The sequence below is a fragment of the Pimephales promelas genome, chromosome 20, assembly GCF_988280905.1.
Source record: "Pimephales promelas chromosome 20, fPimPro1.hap1.1, whole genome shotgun sequence".
Lineage (NCBI taxonomy): Eukaryota > Metazoa > Chordata > Actinopteri > Cypriniformes > Leuciscidae > Pimephales > Pimephales promelas.
The window spans coordinates 23,764,314-23,788,310 of NC_142788.1; the positions used below are offsets into that span (position 1 = coordinate 23,764,314).

A 23,997-nucleotide genomic window follows, 5' to 3' on the forward strand; every position below is an offset into this window, starting at 1 on the left:
AGAATTCAATAATAGTGCTGTTAAACTCACCCGAGGTCCTGTCCGTTATCATCTGAAGAGGCGTCATCAATGTGCACCTGGTCACACTCCTGTTCAAACACATAGTGTGGTTAGTTACTACAGTTAACCAGCAGGGGGCCATAGAGTTACAAACACACTGATTGGAAGAAAAATGATAAAACAAGTCAGACAAAAGGGAAAGGAGCTTACTTACCTCTAAATCATTAAAAAAAAGATGTGTATCAGCAAGATTGAAGATCATCTCCTCCATCCTTAAACCAAGAGTCACAGCCAGAGGAGGGTCCTGAGAATTTAAATATGAACTATCAGGACATTTTTACTTGATAACTCATCAACAATGGCAGCAGCAGCACTAACAAACCTAGCATAGATAAAAGTTTTAGACAATTTTGCATTGGAGCCATTTTGCTGTTGTCGGGACACTCAGTGTGCGTTCTTTGTTTTTTTGGACATTTTTAAGGGATCAAAGACACACTCCTGATGCAAAGGCTGCTTAAAGGAAAATTTAAACTACTTTTTTTGTCAAAATTAAGGCAGCTTTGAATGTTTTGTAGAGAAAAAATCCCAGAATGCACAGTAACACGCATAACTCATCAAAATGGCAAATTAAACCATTGTCAGTGTAAAGCCGGATATAACTGTAAATGATTAAATATATGAAAAGACCAAGTTAAGATAGATCATTAGTTTTAATGAATATGCAAATAGATGTAAGACAGAGGACCAAACGCAATTCAGTATGCAAAAATGACAAATGATATAATTGCTGCAGTTACATTTACAAATCCATGAGAGAAGAAATAATAATCTAATAATCATTTTAATAATTTATTTTAACCCTTATAAATGCACTCCAATTTTGGGAGAGAAAAAAACATTGCAAGTATATAAAAATAAAAATCATTTTGGGTTTTTTCCAGATATATGATTTTTTGAAGTATATTTATACAAAATACAACATTGATTTATAAAAAAAAATACTGAAATTATCTATAAAAACAGAACAAATGCTAACCAGATTGTTGGAGGAATACCAATAAAATCAGTTATTAAGAGTCCAGGTTACATACCCTCTAATTCTGCAGTTTTGGCTCAACATCAACAAATTACATGTGCGTTTTGCTCGTTGAATATTATGTTCTCCGTTTCCATCAAATGATGACAGATTCTACACTTGTCTCAGAACATCAGACACTCTCACCCTTCAAACTACCCACACACACACACACACAGTGAAAGAACGAGAGAGGGGGAGGGCACCCAGCTGTAAAAATCATCATATGTGATGGAGTTTGTTGGCTCAGAGGTGATTGGCTGAGACAGTGAACGAGAATAGAAAAGCACACACACACACAAAGTTAATGGCGAAACTGACAGAGATTGGAAATGATGATTCAACTGTTTGAAAATGTTTAAACGTAATCTAAGCATACGTTCAAAAATAATTGAGGTGATTTTTTTTTTCAATCAAAATAAACAATTCAAGAAATACTGGCGCAGAGCTGCTTTTCCCACTTTTGAACTCTGAGGTTTGGTAATTTCACAATCTTTGGAGTGATTAACTCCTAGATCGATGTGTGCTTGTGTGCTGGCGCTTGAGCGTGACAGCATGTGCAATGTCTCTGATGGGAGTGCCTAAGAACGGAGGGTTTTCATCGTCACAGAGCCTGCAGAAATAGCCCCAGAGCCGTGAATAGCCGCAGCTGTCTCTATGTTTCTCACCAACTGAACGACAAGAAGCGAGGGAAGGTGTCACAAGAAGTCTGACGCTTCACACTCCTTGAGTCTGGCCGTCACAGTGCTAAATCTAATTACTCTGTGTTCATCTGTGCTCTGCTTATGATAGAAGCGCACAGTTGAGGGAGTCAAAATTTAGGGTCAAGATTCAAAATGTATTTACCATTGCATTCTGGAGATATACACTGTAAAAAAAAAAACATTTTTCAAAGCTTATTGGGGTACGTTTTACAACTAATTAAATTTTTCTACTTTAAAATGTCATGTTTAGTTCAATGCGTTGGTTGCTGTTTCTTTGTAATTATTTGTAAAATGATTGTTTTTTCAGTGTATGAGGTAGCTTTATAGAGCAAGAAAACCTTACAGGTTGTCAGCTGACTAAGAATGATCAGGAATCGCAGGAGGACACTTCATGTTACTATAGTTGAGGGAGGCGTGTGTTTTATGTGTGCATAGTACATGTGTTTGCTCTCACCTTGCCATATTTCTGCGCATAGGAGCCTGTGAGGAGTGAGTGAAACACAATGATTGTCTCATCTAGATCCCAAACAAACACCCTCTGTAAAAACAAGCAGACATGTTTGACCTCAGTAAACAAACAGTGATGACACGAGGATTAGGTAGTGAGAGAGTATATTTACATTAGATGATTTAAGCATCTGCTTCAACTGTATGTGCATTTATGAGGTTTGTATCCATGCACCCATCTATCTATCTGAACATACCTCAAGATCACTGTCAGGTGGTGGGGAGGGGTTGTTCTTTCTGCCCCGCCCTCTTGCTTTAGCCCCACCCCCTCGGCATGCCCGGTCCTCCATCTCTTTGATAGGTGTGGATGGGCTCTGCCCCGCCTCAAACTCACCTGCACATGGGTAACCAAGAAACATTTATGAGACGCACTAAGGCCTGGTTTTACAGACAATTAGGGCATTTAAGTAGCTTTTATAAATGTGCCTTAGAAAAAAAACATTACTGGTGTGCATCTTGAGACAAAACAATGACACTGACAAATTTGAAGATATGTCAGAGCAAGTAGCTTTCAGTTAAAACAGCTCAAACATGCATTTGAGTCTGGGACTAGTCTTAAACATTGTCTGTGAAACCAGGTGTAAAGCTTTTAAAAAGATTGGTCCTTGGCTTAAATATGCATGTTTGTGCCTTAATCAAAAAATTAATAATAATAAAAATAAAAATTGACGAAAATTCCACCTAATACTTTATATTCAGATAATGCCGAAATAAAGATAAGAATTTGCTCTCACAGCACTTTATTTTAATCAAGGGGTCATTGTACTGTATATGAACATTTTTTTTTTAGATATTTAAAGAAAAAGACAAACATTTTACATGAGTCATAAAAGTGGAAAACTGGCGCGTCTGATAGAATATAGTGTGTGTGTGCGTATGCGTGTGAGCAAGTTTACTGTAATGAGCTCTGCTGAACTGCAGCCAAGCTAAATCACTGAGAAATGCAGCTCTAGGACCCCACTGAATTTTGGGCCTGCTGGACAAAACCCCAAATCACCATCGCTCTATAACATAATCAACAACTACAGTACACGACACCTTCGTGCCAAAAGCCCTGAAAGAGAACATTTGAACATCCATTCTAATGTTTAACTGCGTCATATGCTGCTCTATTGGAATGATTAACCTTAATTACAATGGCAATTTCCCCAAGGTTGACAGATAACAGACAAGAGTAGAGATCTTTAGGATGTCAATTTTTATTTTTACACTTTCTGAAGAAAACTGCCTGTGCAAAAGTCGCTGCCATGATGCTAGGATTGGTGCCAGACCGTTGCTAAGAGGTTGCTAGGGTTTGGTTTGCAGATGCATACTGGCTCAAGTGAAAGAGAAAACTTGAAACTGATTTGTGTTTACCTGGATTCAGGTCAGCTGCTTGCCCTGTGATGATGGGGGTGGAGTCTTGCAGCTGATAGGTTGAGACTGAACCTGTGCCATCCAATGAGCTGTTAGATGTCATGTAGGAACCGTAGGAGGAGGTGGAGTAATACTGAGCATACTGATTTTGCCCAAAAGTTGTATAGGAGGGATATTCCTGCTACAAACAAACAAAAAATACATATTACTGATCGACAGATGGATAATTTGAATGCAAATAATAAGTTATTTTAAAATTAAAATATATATAATAATATTTTTTTCTTTTCATTAATGACAAATACAAACCTCAACCCAAACCAGAAAACTAACTGGAAAGTATAAAGGGAATTATAAGAATAAGAATAATATTCTTAATTCAGGTTGGTGAATTAATGTTTTAAATGTATATGATTTAATCATTAAAACATATGCTGTCTACTCTACAAAAAAAAAGTTGTTTTATGATTATTTTAATGTTTAAAAACCTTTAATAGGCTGTTTAATGGCAAGTTTCATTGTGAAAACTTACCCATTACTAGAGTGATGTGTTTGAAGCCCACAATTGGGGTGTGTTGTCACAAAAGGTCAATGAATAAACTCTCTTTTGTTCCCTAAGCAATAAAGGTGGAAATATTCAATAACTTTTTTTCCCTGAGCAATAACGGTGGATATATGGAGTGTGACAACTAGCCCCACTCTCCCCTATAATTTATCGAAATGTGGAAAGAATATAGGTTTTATGTTCTTAAATTAATGAACATTAAAGAGAGGGGGAGTTTATCAGGGGAACAATAAAGAGAGAAAAAGCTAAAGTAATAGGACTGGAACTCAGATTTTTGGCCAGCTTTTTATCACTTCTCTTGTATCTTTGAAAGAGTTTTACATGCACAGACACAGAAGGATCTCTTACGGGAGATGACTCTAAAACTGTCACTGACTCATTCGCACAAGAAAATGAACGCTGCAGTAAAACGCTCTCAGCAAAACTCCACTACTGCTTTCACTCTCTCATTTCATCCTAATTCTGCTTACTCCTTCATTTCAACTATCGCCAGAACCTCACTTTGTTTACACAGCTAAATTCATCAGTGGGAGTCTGAGTGTAGTTGGGTCCTTTTCTTTGGCAGCACTTTTAATCATAAAAGTTTAGGGAAACTTTAAGTCCTAAAAGCATAAATTCTCTCAGATGAAAGATGGCGACCTGTTTTCAGAGGCCTGGGCCGTCAAAAAAAAAAAAAGACCGTCAGTACTTTGCTGAACTCTGACGTTATTATTGGTGTATGTGTGCATGCGTTCATCTGTGCACGTGTGGCTGTACCTGTTGTGTGGTGAAGTTGCCTGGATTGGAGTTGTTGGAAGCATAGAGACCAGGAGAGGTTGTGAAACCTGACCCTGCTGAGAGAGAAAAAATCCAGTGGAGTCAACGTCAAAATACATGTGACTCGTGATGTTGACTAACAGATGTCACCCAAAAGTGAAACACCCAAATAGTAAAATAATAAGAGAAAACACTTATTAGTCCTTAATTACTATCATGTAGTTTCAAACCCTTTATTTTTTCTGAAGTACACAAAAGCACAATTTTTTGGAGAATCAATAAACAGCTCTAGCCATACAAAATACAGTTTATAGGGACCAACAGCTGTCAGGCATCAAAAGGGACTGAAAAATCAGTTTTGAGTGAGAAACAGGCTGAGGTTCACCAGTATCACCAGTGTTATTTAAGTATCTATTTATATACTTTTATAGTTTTTATGAATAATTTTAATTAGCTTTTATTTTTATGTATTTTAAATCATTATTTGAATTTTAGTTTATTATTTAGTCAGTTTGTTATATGCTTTTGCCATTCTTATTCAGTTTTTCATTTGAGTTTTTATTCACTTTCAGTAATTTTAGTTATTCAAATTAAATTTATTTAATTTAGTTAAAGTTTTTTGTCTAATATTTTTATTTCAGCTTTATTTCGAATATATAGTTTAAGTTTTTGGTAATGATAATAACCCTGATTATCACATTCAGAAATCAAAATAGTAAGTCACATTTAGTTACATATGTTAGAGATAATCAAAAGGCATCAAATCTAAACTAAATCAATCATATGGTTTTAATTTTTAATCTTGGTCACTATAAACTGTAGAGCTGCACAAAAATGTCTAATTTAATGTGCCTTGGGTAAATAATACATTTGTAATGTAAATAATGACAACATTTTTACATTAGCTCCTTTAAATATGTGCACCCACATGGCAAAACATTAGATTATCTTATACCTGATCATTATTTTTGTTACATAAAATCTGTATCTTCAAGGGATGGCTCAAAAATGAATTTGCTTACTACAATGATTTCAACTGGAAATGTGTGTCCTTAGTTTTTCTTTATTTACCATTTTATAAAAGTAAATCAGTATTTGAGGTTGTGCAATATTATTAATACAGTACTTTGTTGCATAAATATATATGTAACATGCATATTCACCTGGCATCTGATAGGGTGAATAGGCTGTCTGTCCGGGCTGAGGGGTGGTAAAGCCAGGGCTGTAACTGAGCCCTGATTGGAGGGTTGATTGGGTCTGTGACAACCCTCCTTCTGTCTTTATGCCTGGTAACATCACCCCCAAATCTGTAGCTCAAGATCAAAAGAGTCGACCTGTCAATCAAACTGGATTGATAATAAAGACCTTTTCACATAATCTATAATAAATACTAGACTATATATTATCAGCATCACACAACCACGAACAGAAAAAAACAACATGTATATGTCATCCATCAGCATGTGAACAACAGTAAAGGATCTACCATAGGTAGAGAGGCTGTAGGGTGGAGTAGTTTGAGAGTAGGGTGTGTAAACCGTCGACTGCTGCATGCTACTGAACTGCGATTGGCCCGTGTAGGCTGACATGGGAGGAGCCACGGGAGTAGACAGGATATGGGGGTAAGGCCTGCCAATCAAACACAAAAAACACAAAATCAAAACATTCAGCTTTCCTTTGAGCAGATCAAGGGTCAGCAACCCTTTTGACATCAAACGCCATTTTTAATTTTTCTTGTTCATCACTGTGCTGACTGTTATCTTGTTTGTATAAGTCAAAATGTGAAGGTGTCTTACTTTGAGGGGTAAAGAGGAGGTGAATACTGGTGAGCCGGCCGGGGACTGAATCCACTGCTGCTTATAACTACACACACACACACAAAAGAAATGTAACTCTGTTAAGAAATGGTAGAGAGACAATATTTTTTGCATGAAAAATGGCACACACATAGTTTACTGAGATCTATCCGCAAGTAGTACAACATGTCAGTTGTCGTTGGACTGAATGTGTAATTTATTACATATCACAGCCATAAAATGAAAAGTGTGCTGGACTTGCCAAGACCCTTCAATTCAGATCCAAAAACACACACACTCTGCTCAGTTTTGATTGACAGCTCACAGTCTATCTCACCAGCTGGATTCAATTTAACAAATAGCAGAAGAAAAAAAAACAGGAACTATTCTCTCAAAAATCTTCTACATCAAAGAAAATCCTTGTTTCCTCTTCCTGCCTTCTCTCTGTTCCTCTTCTCCTTGAGATGCAAAATCAAAAACAAATTTTGCCGTTTGCTACATAATTCCCTTCCTAAACTGAAGCGTTTCTCAATCCCACTTGTTTTTGTAATTCAATATTTTTGCCCTATTGTTCAGTAACATTTCTGAACAAAAAGACTTGTTTTTAGAGAATACACTGAAGTTATAGATATATCAACTTGATATATCATTTATATATATATATATATACTTTCAATATTCTCTAAAACAAGGCTATATATTTATGTAAGCCTCATTTGTTTATTACCAATGGGTAAATATACACATCACTCAAACATGTTTAAGCTTAATAAAACAAGAAAAAAATATAATTAGTTTTTATATTCTCTGAAAACAGGTCTGTCTTTGTTGCTTTTGCTTGTCTAGTTACTTAAAGATAATTAGATATGCATACTGGAAAAGATACGACACAAAAAAGAATGTTTTCACAGTGTATAAACGAACATACAGTTGTCTTCTCTATAGAGACATCACACTCCACTGTCAGATTAAGCAAGGGCCTCAACCTTCTCTGCAGGGGAGCGCATGGAGAGAGGGTTTCTCAGTCTCTAAGTGTGTGTGAGTGTGTGTGTGTGTGTGAGCACATTGATCTAAATAAAGAGTTTGTGTCTCTGATGACGTTAGCTCAAGGGCAGTACAAAGATTGAGGGCTCAGAGCTTTCAACAACTTCCCAAGCAGGATTACAGCAGGCATTCTGAATGCTGTGTGTGTGTGTGTGGATGTCTTACCTGACCCAGTGTAAGTGTCCAGCCCAGTATCTCCCGCCGAGCTCACAGCCTCGCTGCTGTTCAGAGGCTCAGACTTAACTTTAAGAGAGGGAGACCAAGAAAGACATGAGAAATCCTGTCAGCTGTCAAATTCCATTCAAACCTCTCAAAATCAAATTAATGAGTCAAGTATGAGTATGTTGTGAAGCAAAACTTCCTTTTTGATTGAAAAAAAAAAGGAAAATCAAGAACCTTCAAAGCACGGCACCCAAACACTCACACACGTGCTATCAAATATAAGTACACTACACAAACACATGCAGTATACCATAGTTCTTCATACTTGGGGCAGTGGGCGGGGTACTGCAGCCCAGCAGCCAATCAGCCGTGTTTAGAATTGTCATGTTCTCTCCTGGGGGTGGAGTCAGATGTATAGTGGACTGTGTTACCCAGTTAAAAGTATTATTAATACAGTTACCCTAATAACTATTTGGACACTTATGTCACACTTAAAACATACAATGTCATTAGATTCAGTTTATTCAAAGAATAATAATAAATAAATAAATATTATTTATATTAATATAACAATATATAATCATATAAATAAAATAAAATATAAATTATGTAATATAATGTTTTAATTTATATAATTAATTTAGAATATTACTATAAAATATAATTTTGATTTAAGCATTTTTAAAGAAATATATTTTCTATTTTCAAGCACAATTTCCAAGCAAAATGATAAGACATTTGTTAGGTTTTAAATAATAAAATAATAAAATAAAATAATAGTTACAAGTGCACAAAATTAATACAAAAAGTATTTGGATACTTAATAATAACTATAAAGTAATATTTATAGTTAATGTAATGAACTACACCTGTGACACCTATGTCAACTGACATTAACTAAAATGACTTTGTTGGTTAAAAGTAATTGGAAAAACGGTTCAGAAAACAAATGTTAAAAGCAGCATCACTTGTTTGCAAATGGAAATTCATACATTTTAAGTGTGACTTAAGTGTCCAAAAATTACATTTTTGGGCCACTGTAAAATAAAAAATATATATTTCTTTAATGAATATGATCTTTTTAAACAGGAACTGATTACATTTTACAAATAGTAAAAAATACAATCATTTGTGAAAAGTTGATAAACTTCAATTGAATTCCATTATAATGAAATGCAATTCCTTTAAAACAAACATTTAACATTCAGAGTTCATATAAACCATATAAGGTTTCAAAAAACATATTTTGTCACACTGAGTTTATGACAGTTCAGTCAAAGAACTGTTTAGAACGGTGTGTGTGTGTGTGTGTGTGTGTGTGTGTGTGTGTGTGTGTGTGTGTTTGCGAGGGAGACAGTGAAAGTCCTCTAAAGTAAGATGAATGAGGCTTCATTGGCTGTGGGATTCATGTTGGGATGTGTGTGTGTGTGTGTGTGTGTGTGTGTGTGTGGTTGTGTGGGCGGTTTGCGTGTGTGTGTGTGTGTGTACATGGAGGGATTCAGTCTAGGCTGTGAGCTGATGAGGTAGACAGAGGAGAATGTTGAATATGTCGTTGTTTTGGCAGAAGCACAATCCCAGAGTGTGTGTGTGAATGTGTGTGTGTCAAGCTGTTAAAATCATTAGCTGAGCTCTAATCTAAATGATTTACTGAGTTCTGCTCCTTTTACTCTCTCTGCCTTTTGCTATTGTTTTATTCCGGTGACATGTCAAAAACAGATGAGCTCTCACACACACACACACACGTTCTCTCAAGGGTCCCAAAACTTTACTACCTCTCCTGTGTATCGCACAGTCATAGCCATACATCAAGCGCTCACTTGCAAGGGTGTTGAGAGTCTATTTAGCCTTGTGTATGTTTGCCTAACGTCCTCTCTTAAAAACGTTTGTTCAGCGTTTTCCTCAAGGAGAGAAAAGCAAGTGAGCGCGAGTTGACATCAGAGAGAAAATGAGAGTTTAAACGCAGGAAATAGTTTTCTGTGCACCAGGCTCTTGCTGAAACACGCACAGAGAAGTGCTGGGAAAGGTTTCAGCACAAAGACGCTCATACAAACGCACACTTTCTTTTATTTTAATTAGGTGCTGTTTGCAGCGTTTGACCTTTGAGGTTAGTGTGAGTTTAGAGTATCTCGACACACAACATCACCACTAATCCACAAACCCGCTCTGGACGGCACCAAAACCACCAGAACAAAAAACACTTTATCCCTGCAATCTGGACATCACACACCAGGACTGAACCCTGCTTTCAATTATAGCAAGAAACTCCACAGCGATGAACACTGAGTGTATGGCAGTAAAGCTGATTTCCTGTACTCAAAGCAATGCTTTGGTTGAAAGACCTCACTTATCAGCAAACATGTCACTCGCTAACTCACGTACGGCTGTAATTTCTTTTTTTCTTTCTTTGTTTCTGTTTGATTTGCCGTTCTTTCATACCTCCGGTTCCATTGGTCGTGATGTTGTTGCTGAGGATGTTCTTGTCCAGTTTGGAAGTGCTGTCACTGCCACTGTTAACGGAGTGCTGGGGGTCTGTTAGATCCTGCATCTCCAAGGACCTGCGACAGACAAATATAACACTTCAAAAATACAAAAATACAGTAAAACAGTTATGTTTTGAAATATTATTACAAATTAAAATAGAGTGACTAAATGTAATTTATTCCTGTGATGGAAAAGCTGAATATCTACTCCAGTTTTCAGTGTCAAATGATCTTTGCTAAACATTTCTTGTTATCAATATTGCAAACAATTGTTGCTTATATTTATGGAAACTGTGAAGCATTTTTTCAGGATTTATTTAAAAAATATATTTTTTTTTATTATAAATGTCTTTACAGTCACTTTCTAAATAAAATTACAAAAAATAACCAAATAAATAAAAAATCATATTGACCCCAAAATGCCTGTTACACTCACCAAGCAGAAAATGTGAGTAAAATCTGTCCTTAGCAGATGGTTAGACACATGAGAAAGTGTCATATTATCATTCTTACAATGCCAAAGAAAACATCTGTCCCAACTTCTGCATCTTCTATGAGGTTTTACCACAGAAACCTGGAAATCAGTTTATCTAGGTCATGTTTATCTAAAATCTATATTTTCTTTTAACAGGAAATTCCGTGTAGCATACCCACCGCCCACATAAATATGAGGAGCAAACTCACAATGTGCCTTCAAACACCAATACGAAAAATTGCTTAATATTCTCGCTATTAATATTAAGAGGATACATTTTTTTTTTTATAAAAACAAATGCAAAATACAATTTAATGACTAATAAGAAATATTTTTTACATTTCATGCTGATGATATATTTTTTAATATGCAAATATTGTAATTATTATGTAAATTGTTATATGAAGTACATACATTGTGTTTCAATGTTATTTATAATAAGGATGGTTGGCAATTAACAAGTTCAACATCCAACAGGATTGTAGGTTAATGTATATACTACATGGACAACAAATAAGTGTACGTACATTTTCTTTTTTTACCATTTGATTATTTTTTTCGGCAAGTTCTTTAAATAGTTGCTATATTTGTGACAAATTATAGTACACATATTCCATCAATCTATCCATCCATACCTTAATATAAGGTCTAAATTATACAAGAAGTTCAAAAAAGTCAAATAGTTTTGCATTTAAGCATTTCACAGACACTTTAATCCAAAGTACACATTTACAAAAACAGCTCTTATAATAATGTAATGGCAAGCAGAGATAAAAACAGAGCTGCTCCTTTTTCTACGTTTATGGCATAAACATCTGCGTAAAATTTCTGAATACATCCCAAAGTACACAGTAAAGCAGTCATATTTTATCCAGGTGAAGCTGTCTGCTTTACACCCACTCAGATTCAATGACTTTAACATCCCTCTCTCTTTATCTCTCCCTCTGACTTTATGTGTACAAACCCACTCGCTCCCACAGTCCACTGACATTGGTACTCATAAATAACCCACAAAATGGATTTCAGTGGAGAGTATATGTGTGTGAAAGTGTGTTCACCTTACCTGCTGTCTACTGGGTCTGGACCATGGGAATCAGTGGTCGATTTCTTCACCTGTGGAAAGACCAGAGGAGACAGCTGATATTGATGATGATAGTTTCTTATTCAGTTTATAACTACAACATTGTTTTCCCAGTCTGGAGTGATTTTTCAGCTATATGACTCAATATGATGACCTCACTGTCCATGATTTTTGAAGCTACTGTTGCTATTTGAGCATGATTATTTGCTTCACTACTGAAAGAGGTGAATATGAATAACACAAACATCACACTACCATTGAAAAGAATTTCAGGTCAGTAAGATTTTCTTTTTTTATTAACATTACAAAACATCCTATTGGAAATAAATGTTTGTTTGAACTTTATCTATCACATAATCCTCAGTTTTCACCAAAATATTAAGCAGAACAACTTTTTTCAACATTGATAATAAAAATACGTGTTTCTTGAGCAGCAAATCAGCATATTAGACTGATCTCTGAAGGATCATGTGACACTGAAGACTGGAGTAAAGATGCTGAAAGATCTTGGTGAGCATAAGAGACTTCTTACGATAACATTAAAAAATGACAGACCCATAACTTTTAAATGGTAGTGTATACTGTATATGACATGTGCGTGCATCATGAATATTGAACATTAAAGTTAGAGCCATAAACCTCTTTTAGAAAACAGAGTGTTTGGGCGGAGAAGGAAATACCACAGACAGAACAGATATCTGAAAGGATGATAATAGTCAGTCACACCTGTTAATAAATATGGTTGTGTCAATCTAAAACACCACGAGAAAATACCATATTTGACACATTAGTTTCATTCAATATTACAACCTTACAGCATTCTCTTAACTCTTCAGTAATATATATAGCAAAAATCACTCTGCCTTTCTCTCTCCCACAATACATTCTTTCCCATTCTGGCAGTTTATCTTGGTTCTTACTCTGTCATGCTCAATATTACTCAGTCCTGAGTTAATAAAACCACAACTGCAACTTCCCTCTTTGAATTTGTCCTTGTGACCAGCTCTCTCCATACTTGGATTATTTCTTTCTTTCTTGTCTACTGTCAAGGTCATCAACCAAATCAGTGCATTATTTTTAGCCTCTTACATTCAAAAAGAAGCTTCAATTCATGCATATTTTTTTTCATATTCCACACTTGAATACATGTAAACACTGTACTGTAAAACAAAAGGTAGGATCAAAGAGTGCCACAAGTCTATAAACTTCTCACAATCAATTTACACAGTTTACATGGCTTGTAGTCATCTGGGTCTTAATTAAAAACACACATGTAGACCTGTGAGCACACATGCCCGAACGCATGTGTGCGTCAGATGTAGCGTGTGGTTTTGGGGAGAATGTTTGGCGTTGAACCAGCATCTCATGTTCACACATACACTACTATTGAAATGTTTGAGGTCGGTGGTCTCTAATGCTCACCAAGGCTGTATTGTATTTTGATCAAGCAGTAAAAACAGTAAAATATTGTGTACTACTTCAATATATTTTAAAATGTAATTTTTTCCTGTGATTGCAAAGCTGTATTTTCAGCATCATTACACCAGTAATGATTTTCCTTCAGAAATCATTCTAATATCTGGTGCTCAAGAAACATTTCTTATTTTTATCAACATTGAAAACCGCTGTTCTGATTTGTGGAAACTGTGATACTTTTTTTCTCCAGAATTCCTTAAAGGGTTAGTTCACCCAAAAATGAAAAGTTCTGTTATTAATTTCTCACTTACATGTCATTTCAAACCCGAAAGACTTTCGTTCATCTTCAGAACACTAATGAAGATCAGTTTTCTGTCCCTCCATGACAGAAAACAGATGGAAATGGACAAATTCTCAATGTTTCGATCCAATTTGTTTTGTAAACACTGTTCCTTCGTTGGCCAGAGGAGAACTGACCCCTGACTGAGCCTGGGTTCTCCCAAGGTTTTTTTCTCCATTCAATAACCTTATGGGAGTTTTGGTTCCTTGCCACTGTTGCCATGGCTTTTGGCTTGCTTAGTTGGGGACATTTAATATTCAACAATTTTATTGATCTGTGTTGTATTATCTTCATATTATCACTGTGAAGCTGCTCTGATACAATCTGTATTGTAAAAAGCGCTATATAAATAAAGGTGACTTGACTCCATTGACAGCCTATGCAACTACTAGTTTCAAGTCACAGACAGGTATAAAGACATCATAAAGTATTCCATGTGACTCCAGTGGTTTAACCTTAATTCTATGAAGCGAAGCGAGTACTTTGTTTTAACAAAACATAATTTACAACTTTTTTGTTTTTTTACAAATTCTTAATCTCCAATACATTCACAAAAGCACGACACATGCGTATAGCATTGATGCAAGAGCAGACGTTGTTGTGGGAACGTGTGTTGGATATTAATATTCTGTAAAAGTAGAAAATTATGATTTTTTTAACAATATTTTTACTGCCTTTTTGGGGCTTAAAAGAGTTAATTGAGTAGGGTGTCAATGGAGGGTCAGAAAGCATACAGATTTCTTTAAAAAAAATCTTAATTTATGTTCTGAAGGTGAACAAAAGTCTTGTGGGTTTGGAACGACATGAGGGTGAGTAATTGATGACAGAATTTTCATTTTTGCGTGAACTAATAACCCTTGAATAAATAGAAAGTTAAAAAGCACAGCATTAAAAAAAAGAAGAAATCTTTTATAACATTATAAATGTCTTTACTGTAATTTTGGATCAATTTAATTGGATCAACTTAATTTTCTTTTTTTTTTTTTTTTAGAAAACCCCCCGAAAAAATCTTACTGACCCCTTTTATATATGCTATACATGTGCTATTGGACAAATGACCTTGGAGCATTGGGCTCCTCTCAGAAAAGTGCCTGAGGTTTAGGCTCATCTCTCTGGTTCTGGGTTCTTATTTGTGCTGAGTATGGACACACCCAATATGGTCTCCTCAAATTAGCCTGACACATTCAGGGACAGCAGGTGATCGGTCGATCATACAGAGCTCTAAGCCTACTGTAAATCTCTCTCTGACTGTAACTACTTCCTTGCCCAGCAGCATCTGTGCTTTTAGAGCAGTTAATAGAGCGTTTGAGAGCAGCCCAGCAGGATCCAGCTCCCATTGAGGCCTGCTGGTGGACAATGATCTAAGACTGTTTAACTGTACACCATTTATAGATTTATGAAGTGAAATTTGTAATTCTTTGGCAGGCGGTTCGAAAAGCAACTAGAAAATGTCACTCTGCTGAAAAAAAAAACATCTTAGGTCGGCCTAAGCTGGTTTTCCTATCTTGAGTGGTTCAAACTGGTCTTACAGTACTCAACAATTAAACGGGTTATATGTAGAATTCAGAAAATGTTATTAGCGACACCGGTGTCCGTTAAGTGCACTGAAGCCACAACGTATTGCTTGCACTCGTACACAAGTAATGTGCAAGAGACTGAACGTGATTCAAGGCCACGACATACTCACGGCGACGTTCTTTTTCATTCTTTGCTTAGAAGTAAAAGTTGGAAATACCTTTGCAGCGATTACTGTTGATGAACACCGTCTATAATGCTGTGAGCGGCATTTAGATCAATATGTAAATATTTGCAGCATGCATACAACAAAAATGACAGCGGCGAGAAAGCAGCTGTTAAGAAAGCATCTGATCATAGTGATGTGGATATGTTTGCACCACCTCTGCAATTCACCGGCATCAGTTTGAATGTTCTCAAAAAACAAAATTTTGCAGTTGGAAATTTAACAGCTATAATGTAACTCTATATACTCTAGAGTTGTCAAAATTACCGACTTCGGTAGCAAGTCGGTCCTGAAATTTGAAAAATGTGACGATAATAACATTTCCCTCTAGCATTTTGAGCGCTGTTGAGCGCTGGCCATTGTGTTGACACACTCAACATATGTGTCTCTGATTGGCCATTGAGTTGACGCACTCAACATACAGTATGTGTCAGTGATTGGCTACAATGATCAACGCTTCAGATTCAGAAATGTTGTCTTTTTCTTGTCTGTTGCTTCATCGAGCGCTTACACAGATACACACGAGAGCGTATGAAAGTGGCGACTATCAGCGGATCTGTCGATCAGCGGATATATTAGGGATCCTCTGATAGACACCTGCTTTTAAATGCTCTTGTTTGTGTCTGTGTAAGCGCTCGGTGAAGACATCAAATATGTAATTGTTGATCATTGTAGCCAATCACAGCCATATATGTTGAGCGCGTCAACACAATGGCCAATCAGAGGTGTTTAAAATCCATTCAACAGCACTCAAAATGCTACAGGGAAATGCTGGTATCGTCCTATTTTTTACATTTCAGTACCAAATTGGTACCGAAGTCGGTACTTTTTGGCAACTCTAATATATTCATAAACGCATATTGGCCAGATGGTTCAAAAACATTACTGTGTTGAACTGGTTGAAGATGGTTTTATAGCCTGACCAGGTAAAATGTGGCCAAGATCCCTCTAAAACAAGCAAACAGACTACCACGATCAGGCTGGGAAAACAGCTAACACACAGACAACTAGTTGTTTTTTTGGCAGGCGAAACAGTTCACATACAAGCAAAGTTCTGATTGTGCTTTTTTGTAAGCAACTGACACTGACAGCATTATCTATGCTGATTTCAGCTGAAAAGCATGTTAAGAATCTGTTAAATGGAACTGCGGGTAGAAGACAATAGCCAAAAGCCTAATAACTGTAGCCAAAAAATTTAATAAACAAACATGCAATAGGGCGTTACTGCTGTGCTCTATATGCAGATTCCAGGTGCTTATGGGCACAGAGGCTTCACACACACCAACACACAGAAAACAGTCCCCCTTTTCTTGTTCTTTTTTGTGCTTTCAGTATTATGGTTATCAGCGCTGTAACTTTATCCTCTTCCTTTCATGTAAAATACATTGTTACCTGTGCCCCCCACCCCTCCACCCCCAACACACACACACACACACACACACACACACACATTTCAGCATATGCCCCTGGGAGGTGTAAGATTATCTGATGTGTCCCCTCCCTGAAACACTCTTCTCTAAAGGTAGGGGAAGGCAATAGAGAGAGGAAGAGAGAGGAAGAAAAAGGAAATAGAAAAGAACAGAGAGTGTGTGACAGGGCAAAGGGCTGTAGGTAATGCGCACACACACAACATGTTTTTCATTCCGATCAGGTGACATTGGCTTATGCTGGTATATTTTTTGAGGACATTCAAACTCCCTGAGGACTTTGAAAATTAGAAATAGAAACTAAAATTAGAATGAGTACACAAACGCGAAACTTGTTCCTCTAAACCAATCCATTCAATGTCCATGTTCTCAATTGTAAACTGGTAAAATCATACCAACAAGATCAAACTTATAAAATGAATGTAAATACTGTAAAAATTTAACTAGGTAGTGCATGCAAAAAATATTAAAATATTATAAAATAACAGTTAAAAACATTACAGTTATTCTATAGACATATTTTAAGTGCAATCCACACAAAACTCATTATTTTAGTATTTAAAGTTACACTATGCAACTTTTTATTTGTTCAATATTAACAAAATTGTAATAATCCTTCTTTCAAAACGTGTTTTTGTCTTACACTGCTTCAATATGATAAGCCTATTATAAGGGTTTATATTTTAGACCTTAGGGGATAGTTTTTGCAGGAAATTGCATGCATACGTCACTCATCCGTGTCTCGTCATATCCGTAAATAGAGAAAAGTTACTCTGGCTACTTTGACGCATGTGTGATGTGAGAGTGACATAAGTTAGTTGTCACAACGAGCGAGAAAGGTTGACTTCTCAAACCTCGGGGAATCACTCGTTTAAAAAAAAGCCAAACAGAGGAGCTTCTGCTTGCAAAAAGAGAACGCGACAGAGCTCGTAATAAAACAAGAATCAACACTGGCTTGGCTTTTTGGAGATGGCGAGAACTGAGGGATTTGAAATATTGTAAAAGTGACATGAAGATGGAATTTTGTTTTATTTAGGTATTTTATTCAACTGATAAATTGCCATATGTAGTTCTCTAACAGACATCATTGTAAAGCATTAGCTATTGTGAAGGGTTATTTCATTATGGCTTGCTGCAGCGCTGTGCAGGAATTTATTTTCAAGGAAGCTCTGTGTCTATTAATGGATATAGCAACAGTAGCGGCTTCAGCAAGTCCTAAGACCTTTCCATCTAAACTGGTTACATCTCTTAAGCCTAGTAGTGAATGTTTTATGAGCAGCAGCAGGATAATCTCTCTCTTTTTTAGTTGACAAAAGAACCATATTCATCCACACACACAGTCAAGCAGAGCCAAACAACAACCAAAACAATGTTTTTCTGCAAAATTAATGCAGTTTTGTTTAACAGCTAAAGGGCAAAAAGTTACAAAAGGCACTTTTAATTTAATTTTAGCATGACACTACATAGCCACCACAGTCATGCAGCAGAGTTAAGTGTTTAAAAATCTGTTTTTGATCAGTCTGATCAACTAAAATGACCAGTCACGGCACCAGCCCATATGTTGGACTGCTCCATTTCCATGTCAACCTAGTGTATGAAGTCTGAATGGTATATTCTGCCAGGGGAAAGGGGTCAGAGGGAAACTGGACACCAGGCCAAGCCCTATAGACTGACACACCTTCGCAGCTTTGAATGAGTGTGTGTGCGTATGTGTATGATCTAGTGTGCAGCTAAGTGAGCGACGCTGTCTTTCTCTTCCTCTGGCTCATTGATTCACGTATCTTTGTACAGCAACCAAAGTGTTTACACACACACACAACACAAGTCTCCCAACATGTGCATTGTTGTGTGTGTATCGTCTTAAGAAATGAATTGAAACTTTATATAAAAAAGCACTCTAGCATTAAAGTGCTCCCTTCCCCTCTGATTGCAGCAGAAAAAAAAGCTGCTTAATTATTCATGAGGTCTTGTGCTTGTGTCAGCTTTTCGTTAATTATTTAAATTAATCTCATTAACGAAAGGCCAGGTTTCAGGAGCATTTAATTAAATGATGAATTGCTTCCCAGATGTCGACGTGCTTGTTAAATAATGTGCTCAGGCTGGACCCAAAGTTGTCTGCTAAACTCAACCCAAAACTGCACACAAGGACCGTCATGGTGACTACTCCACAACTTAATGCAGTTTTAAAGATCAAGAGGATAATTGTCATCAATGATTCTATGTGACTATAAAAAAAAAACATTATTGGTATGCACAGCTTCAGGAACTCAAACTCGCAGCTTGTTTTGACAGCTTGTACTGATTCAAAAGAGATTGGATACAATTTAGTCTCATCAAACTCAATGGCAGTTCTTAAATATTTAACATTTATTTTAAAACACAAGGTCTGAAAGGATCCTAAATAAAAACATTACATAAAATGACTGGCCCATAGATTTCCATTTAATGTTTATTTCTAAGATTTTTTTTCTTCCTCAAATTAAGGGCCATGTGTTTAAAAGATGAGCCAGTAAGATTTTTTAAGTCTGTTTAGCTCGCCAAACTTTATCCATTGTTTATTACAATTTTAAAAACTGTTTTCTATTTTAATATATTGTGACATGTAATTTATTCCTGTGATGGCAAAGCTGAAATTTCAGCATCATTACTCCAGTCTTCACTCACATAATACTTCAGAAATCATTATAATGTGCTGATTTGCTGATAAAAACCCCTATTATTATTATCATCAATTTAGAAAATAGTTGTGCTGCTTCATATTTTTGTGTAAACCATGATAGATTTTTTTATTAAGTAAAGAAAAGCATGTATTTAAAATATAATAATTTTGTATCATTATAAATGTCTTTACTGACACTTTTGATCAATTTAATGCATGCTTGCTAAACACAAAAGTATTAATGTCTTACAAAAATAAAAATCTTACTGACTCCAAACCCAAACTGACCCATTTTTTTGTGATAGTAGGATAGGACACACTGACAAACTTTTTGTTATACTGTTTTAAAACTCTCTTCGTATCCTGATGTGGCAACAAATAATAGAAGTGGTCGTCTCAGTGGACGTCTCAGGACCAAAACATTTTCGTCCAATCAATATCAAATCATACGATGTCCTACCTGCCTGTCAACATATGCATTACCATCCCTCTGCACACCCAGCTCACACAGCATCACACATCATCAGCACGTTGTAGAGTCACAGAGTGCCGTAAACAAACAGCAGCCACCTTGTACAGTTCCTTCTGATCCAAAACAACAAGCTTATCCTGCATTCATGACATGTCATAACCGAAATTATGAAATCTTTCAATCAATCTGTGATGTTCTACTCGGAGTGGTTCACTCCCTCAGAGTCTTATTCTTAATTAAATAAATCAAACTCCTAATGTCAGACAACTGGTCTGGTAGACATTCTGTACTTCAAGTATTTTCAATCGATACATAGTAATAGTAACGCACATAGGCGTCGATTTTTCGTCATGAGGCACGGATGTACCTAATATAAATAAATAAAACATGTCCAGTTAATATTCATTCTGGTGAAATCACAAAATAAAATGCACACAAACGTGTCCCTGCTTGATATAGACTGTAAACACTGATGAACATACTAAGTTTTGATTAGAGAAAAAAAATATCTGACCTCTGACACGCTTGGCAAAAGATCTACCAGACCATTTAAGAACTCAAACAACTTTTGCAGAATCGATGGATTTATTTACGGGTTGAGCAGAGAGGCTGCACAGTTTGACAATTTTGTACTCAGCACTTCTGAAAATGCACTTCCGAATGCGTCTGTCCCCAGCACATTTCAAACCAAACTGACCCCCGTGGTAATGCACCACATTTAACTTCCAGTAACGTTAACGGCGTTGTAACGACGGGAAAAGTAATTAGTTAGATTACCCCATTACTGAAAATATAACGTCGTTACCAAATGCCGTTCATTTAAACGGTGTTATTCCAAACATTATTGTAATGTTATGTGCTTTGAGACATTAGGTAATTAAACGCCATCTCGTCTTGTGACGCTTTGCACTCTGATGTGTGCGTTTGTGTGTTTTGGAGGAGGAGTGGCTTTAAAAACACTCTGAAGGGAGGGTGGGATCTCATGCTTTCAAAGCTAGCTAGTTATTGCTAGCCGCTCCAAAATTGCCTACCCTACCTTTAACTTGTGTTTAACCCATCTTTTTAAAACCCTAATACCTAAACATTCAGTATAGATAAAGAACCTGGGACTTTTGGTACTCTAGTTTATAAAGCTGTAAAATGTGATCTGTTAAGTAATCTTAAATAGTTAACTAATTAAGATGTGTATATCTACTGCATTAGGCCAGATCAAGGGAATTAAGACATATAAGTGAGATTTTAAGTGAGATGAGAGTCGATTTACAGTGCAAGCCACAGGTGCAGATAAACAGATAACCATCGGGATGATGTGAATTTTATTACGAGTTTGAGACTTATAATTTTATAAAGAGAAATGATGACCAACAAACTTGTTCACTTTTTCATCAAACCTTTTCAAATCTGCTTTTGGATTGCTACTTGACATTAAAGACAGGGTGCTTGTTTAGCTATAAATCAAGCCCACAACTTCTTTCCACAGTCTAGAATATTTAGAAATATTACTGTGTCGGCTCAGTAGCTTTAAACACACTTACAACTTGTACTCTCCGTTATTTGTGGTTATTTGCTGATTAAATTGGGAGGTGTAAATATGTGAATGTGAAGCCTTGCTTTCTGTTCTCCTCTCTCTGCCTCGTCCCCTCTTCCTCCCTCTCGTAGGTGTGTGTATGTGTGTGTGTGTGTGTAACCTGAGTCCTCTCTCTCTGTCTGTGGTCTCTGCTCTGGGGCTCTGGGGCACAGACTGCACCAGAGGAAAAGGCTGCAGCTACACCCCCCTTTTCATTTTACTCCTCTGCTATTTTTCTCCAGAACCAAAAGCATTGATCCCATGAGTCACAAAACACCCCCCTCCACCCACACTCCCTCTTCCTCTCCGTCCATTACCCCAAACACCCCCAGATCAGTATCTGTCCTCATCTGGATTATGGACGCCTGTCTGTCTTTTTCAGAGCAATCATGTATGGATATGTTATAGAAAAAAAATCTTTTTTCCAACAAAAATACCCCAATGGATTTATTCAACAGACAAGCACAAAAACTGAAAAAGACACACTGAGAAAGACTGAAATCATTTCAACAGTGTGTGTGTGTGTGTGTGTTGTACTGTCACTATGTGTGCGTATGTCACACTGCTCAGACTTGCGGTGGCCATATGGCTACTGTGCTCGACACTTCAGCTCACATCTGTTGTGTATTAAAGACCTAACGCTGCTCAGTACACACCTGGGTGGCCTTTCCACACACACACTTATTCATGCACACAAACAGGCTCACACTTCAAACTGCACAATCAAACTTTTCAATTATCACATTGTATAGACCAGAGTTTCCAACATTTTTTTTTTTTGCCTTAGATAGCAACGCCAAACCAGAAATGAGTTCCTTGATTGATTCTTTACAGGAAATCCTTCAGCATTATCATAAAAAGTGAACATCATTCATTTTTCAGGAGGCAATTTTTTAGGTACTTTCTCGAGTGTGATACACATTTTTCAGGATTCTTTAAAAGAATAGAAAGTTTAATTTTTGGAGAAACCTTCTCAAAAACACCAGTGAATATATTGCAAAATTATATCAAATAAAGCAATATATGAATAATTTAATAATCTAATTTATACTAGAATTAGTTCTGGTCCTCGAAATTAGATTGGCCAAGCAACATTCTGAGCAGACCAATATATTATATTTATTGTTTATTTATACAATAAATATAATATAACAAAACATAATTTATGAAAAAATGTATTTATCTTAATTTTCAACGCCAAAGTAAGCTATTACCTGTGAATGTGCAAGACCTTTGATTCATTAGCTGCTATAAGTAAATAATAACCCAAAAAAGTGGTATAGAGAGAATCATTTTGGTAATGTTATCCATATCCATACAACTCATCTTCAAATGATACTGCACAACACACTGACAAATTCTGAATTTGTGGAGTGTTAACTTAAATACACAGACAATGAAAGAGAAGAGAAAATCTTCTCAGATTATAGATAACAATTAAGATAATCTTCTGACAGATAAGGTATAAAAGCCATAATGTTGTAAAACACATCTAATAGTTGTAGTTCACTCACGCTCTGTTCATTCAGCTCCTGTGTATTCTCCATCAGTTGAACTTCCACTCCCCTCGACTACTGTCCAGACACCTGCAAATGAAGGATGCTTTTAAAATCTCCAAAAACACAATACAATGCATAGGCATCCCTCTCTCGTATCTCTCTCTCTTCCTTTGTGTCTGTGGGTATATGCGTGTAGGAGGGGAAGAAAGAAGTCTAGTAACTTCACTGTATCATATCCAGCCAGACTGAAGTAAATATCATTTACAGAAGTAAACATTAAACAATGGGTAGAGAGAAATGTAATCAATGTAACACACATACACAAATGCACTTATTCAATACACACAAAACGCCAAGCTGTCCAGGTCGTGGTGATGCTAGCATGGCAGTAGTCACTAAAACCATCTCACCATGACTTGTACCTCCCAGTAAAGCCCTTTCCACCCACCATCTTTATCTTTCTCTTTTCCCATCCTTCCTCTGTCATTTAAAAGCTTGAAACTGAGGCAAATTGCTTTGAAACCTCCCGAGGCCTCAGTAATGAAAAGCACTCTTATTCAAAATCTCTTTGAAAGACATTGAAAGCATCGGGATCAGGAGAATAGGTTTATTTTCTGTCCTGCTGCAGGTACCAGAGCACTGGTTCACAAACCCTTAGATGAAATTTGTCTAAAAGTCTCTAAAAAAAAATCAAAAACTGTTAAAAAAAAAATATGGAAAATTTGAAATTTATTTGATTAAAAATATTATTTTATTATTAATTACAAATATGAAACATACTAGGAAAAGGAAAAGGTTTATATATATATATATATATATATATATATATTATTCACCAAATAAAATCTTGGCATCATGCATATATTTATTTATGA

General features: G+C 36.3%; 1 protein-coding gene across 19 annotated transcripts in view; it reads right to left on the reverse strand.

Annotated features, from left to right (window-relative positions):
* Positions 1-23,997, reverse strand: part of eya4 (EYA transcriptional coactivator and phosphatase 4) — a 74,190-nt gene that overhangs the window by 6,084 nt on the left and 44,109 nt on the right. For 5 of the 19 annotated variants that reach the window (XM_089124636.1, XM_089124638.1, XM_089124637.1 and 2 more), the window contains 14 exons: positions 23,138-23,209; positions 11,984-12,033; positions 10,402-10,520; positions 8,291-8,359; positions 7,969-8,046; positions 6,760-6,826; positions 6,450-6,592; positions 6,127-6,276; positions 4,964-5,040; positions 3,643-3,823; positions 2,484-2,620; positions 2,234-2,317; positions 215-304; positions 31-89 (listed from right to left, as the gene is read on the reverse strand). In XM_089124636.1, the coding sequence (XP_088980762.1) occupies positions 31-89; positions 215-304; positions 2,234-2,317; positions 2,484-2,620; positions 3,643-3,823; positions 4,964-5,040; positions 6,127-6,276; positions 6,450-6,592; positions 6,760-6,826; positions 7,969-8,046; positions 8,291-8,359; positions 10,402-10,520; positions 11,984-12,033; positions 23,138-23,170 (1,337 nt within the window). In that variant the 5' untranslated portion in view covers positions 23,171-23,209. The remainder of the gene's footprint in view (positions 1-30; positions 90-214; positions 305-2,233; positions 2,318-2,483; positions 2,621-3,642; positions 3,824-4,963; positions 5,041-6,126; positions 6,277-6,449; positions 6,593-6,759; positions 6,827-7,968; positions 8,047-8,290; positions 8,360-10,401; positions 10,521-11,983; positions 12,034-23,137; positions 23,210-23,997) is intronic. The other 14 variants (XM_089124643.1, XM_089124642.1, XM_089124648.1 and 11 more) reach the window with 9 other exon arrangements.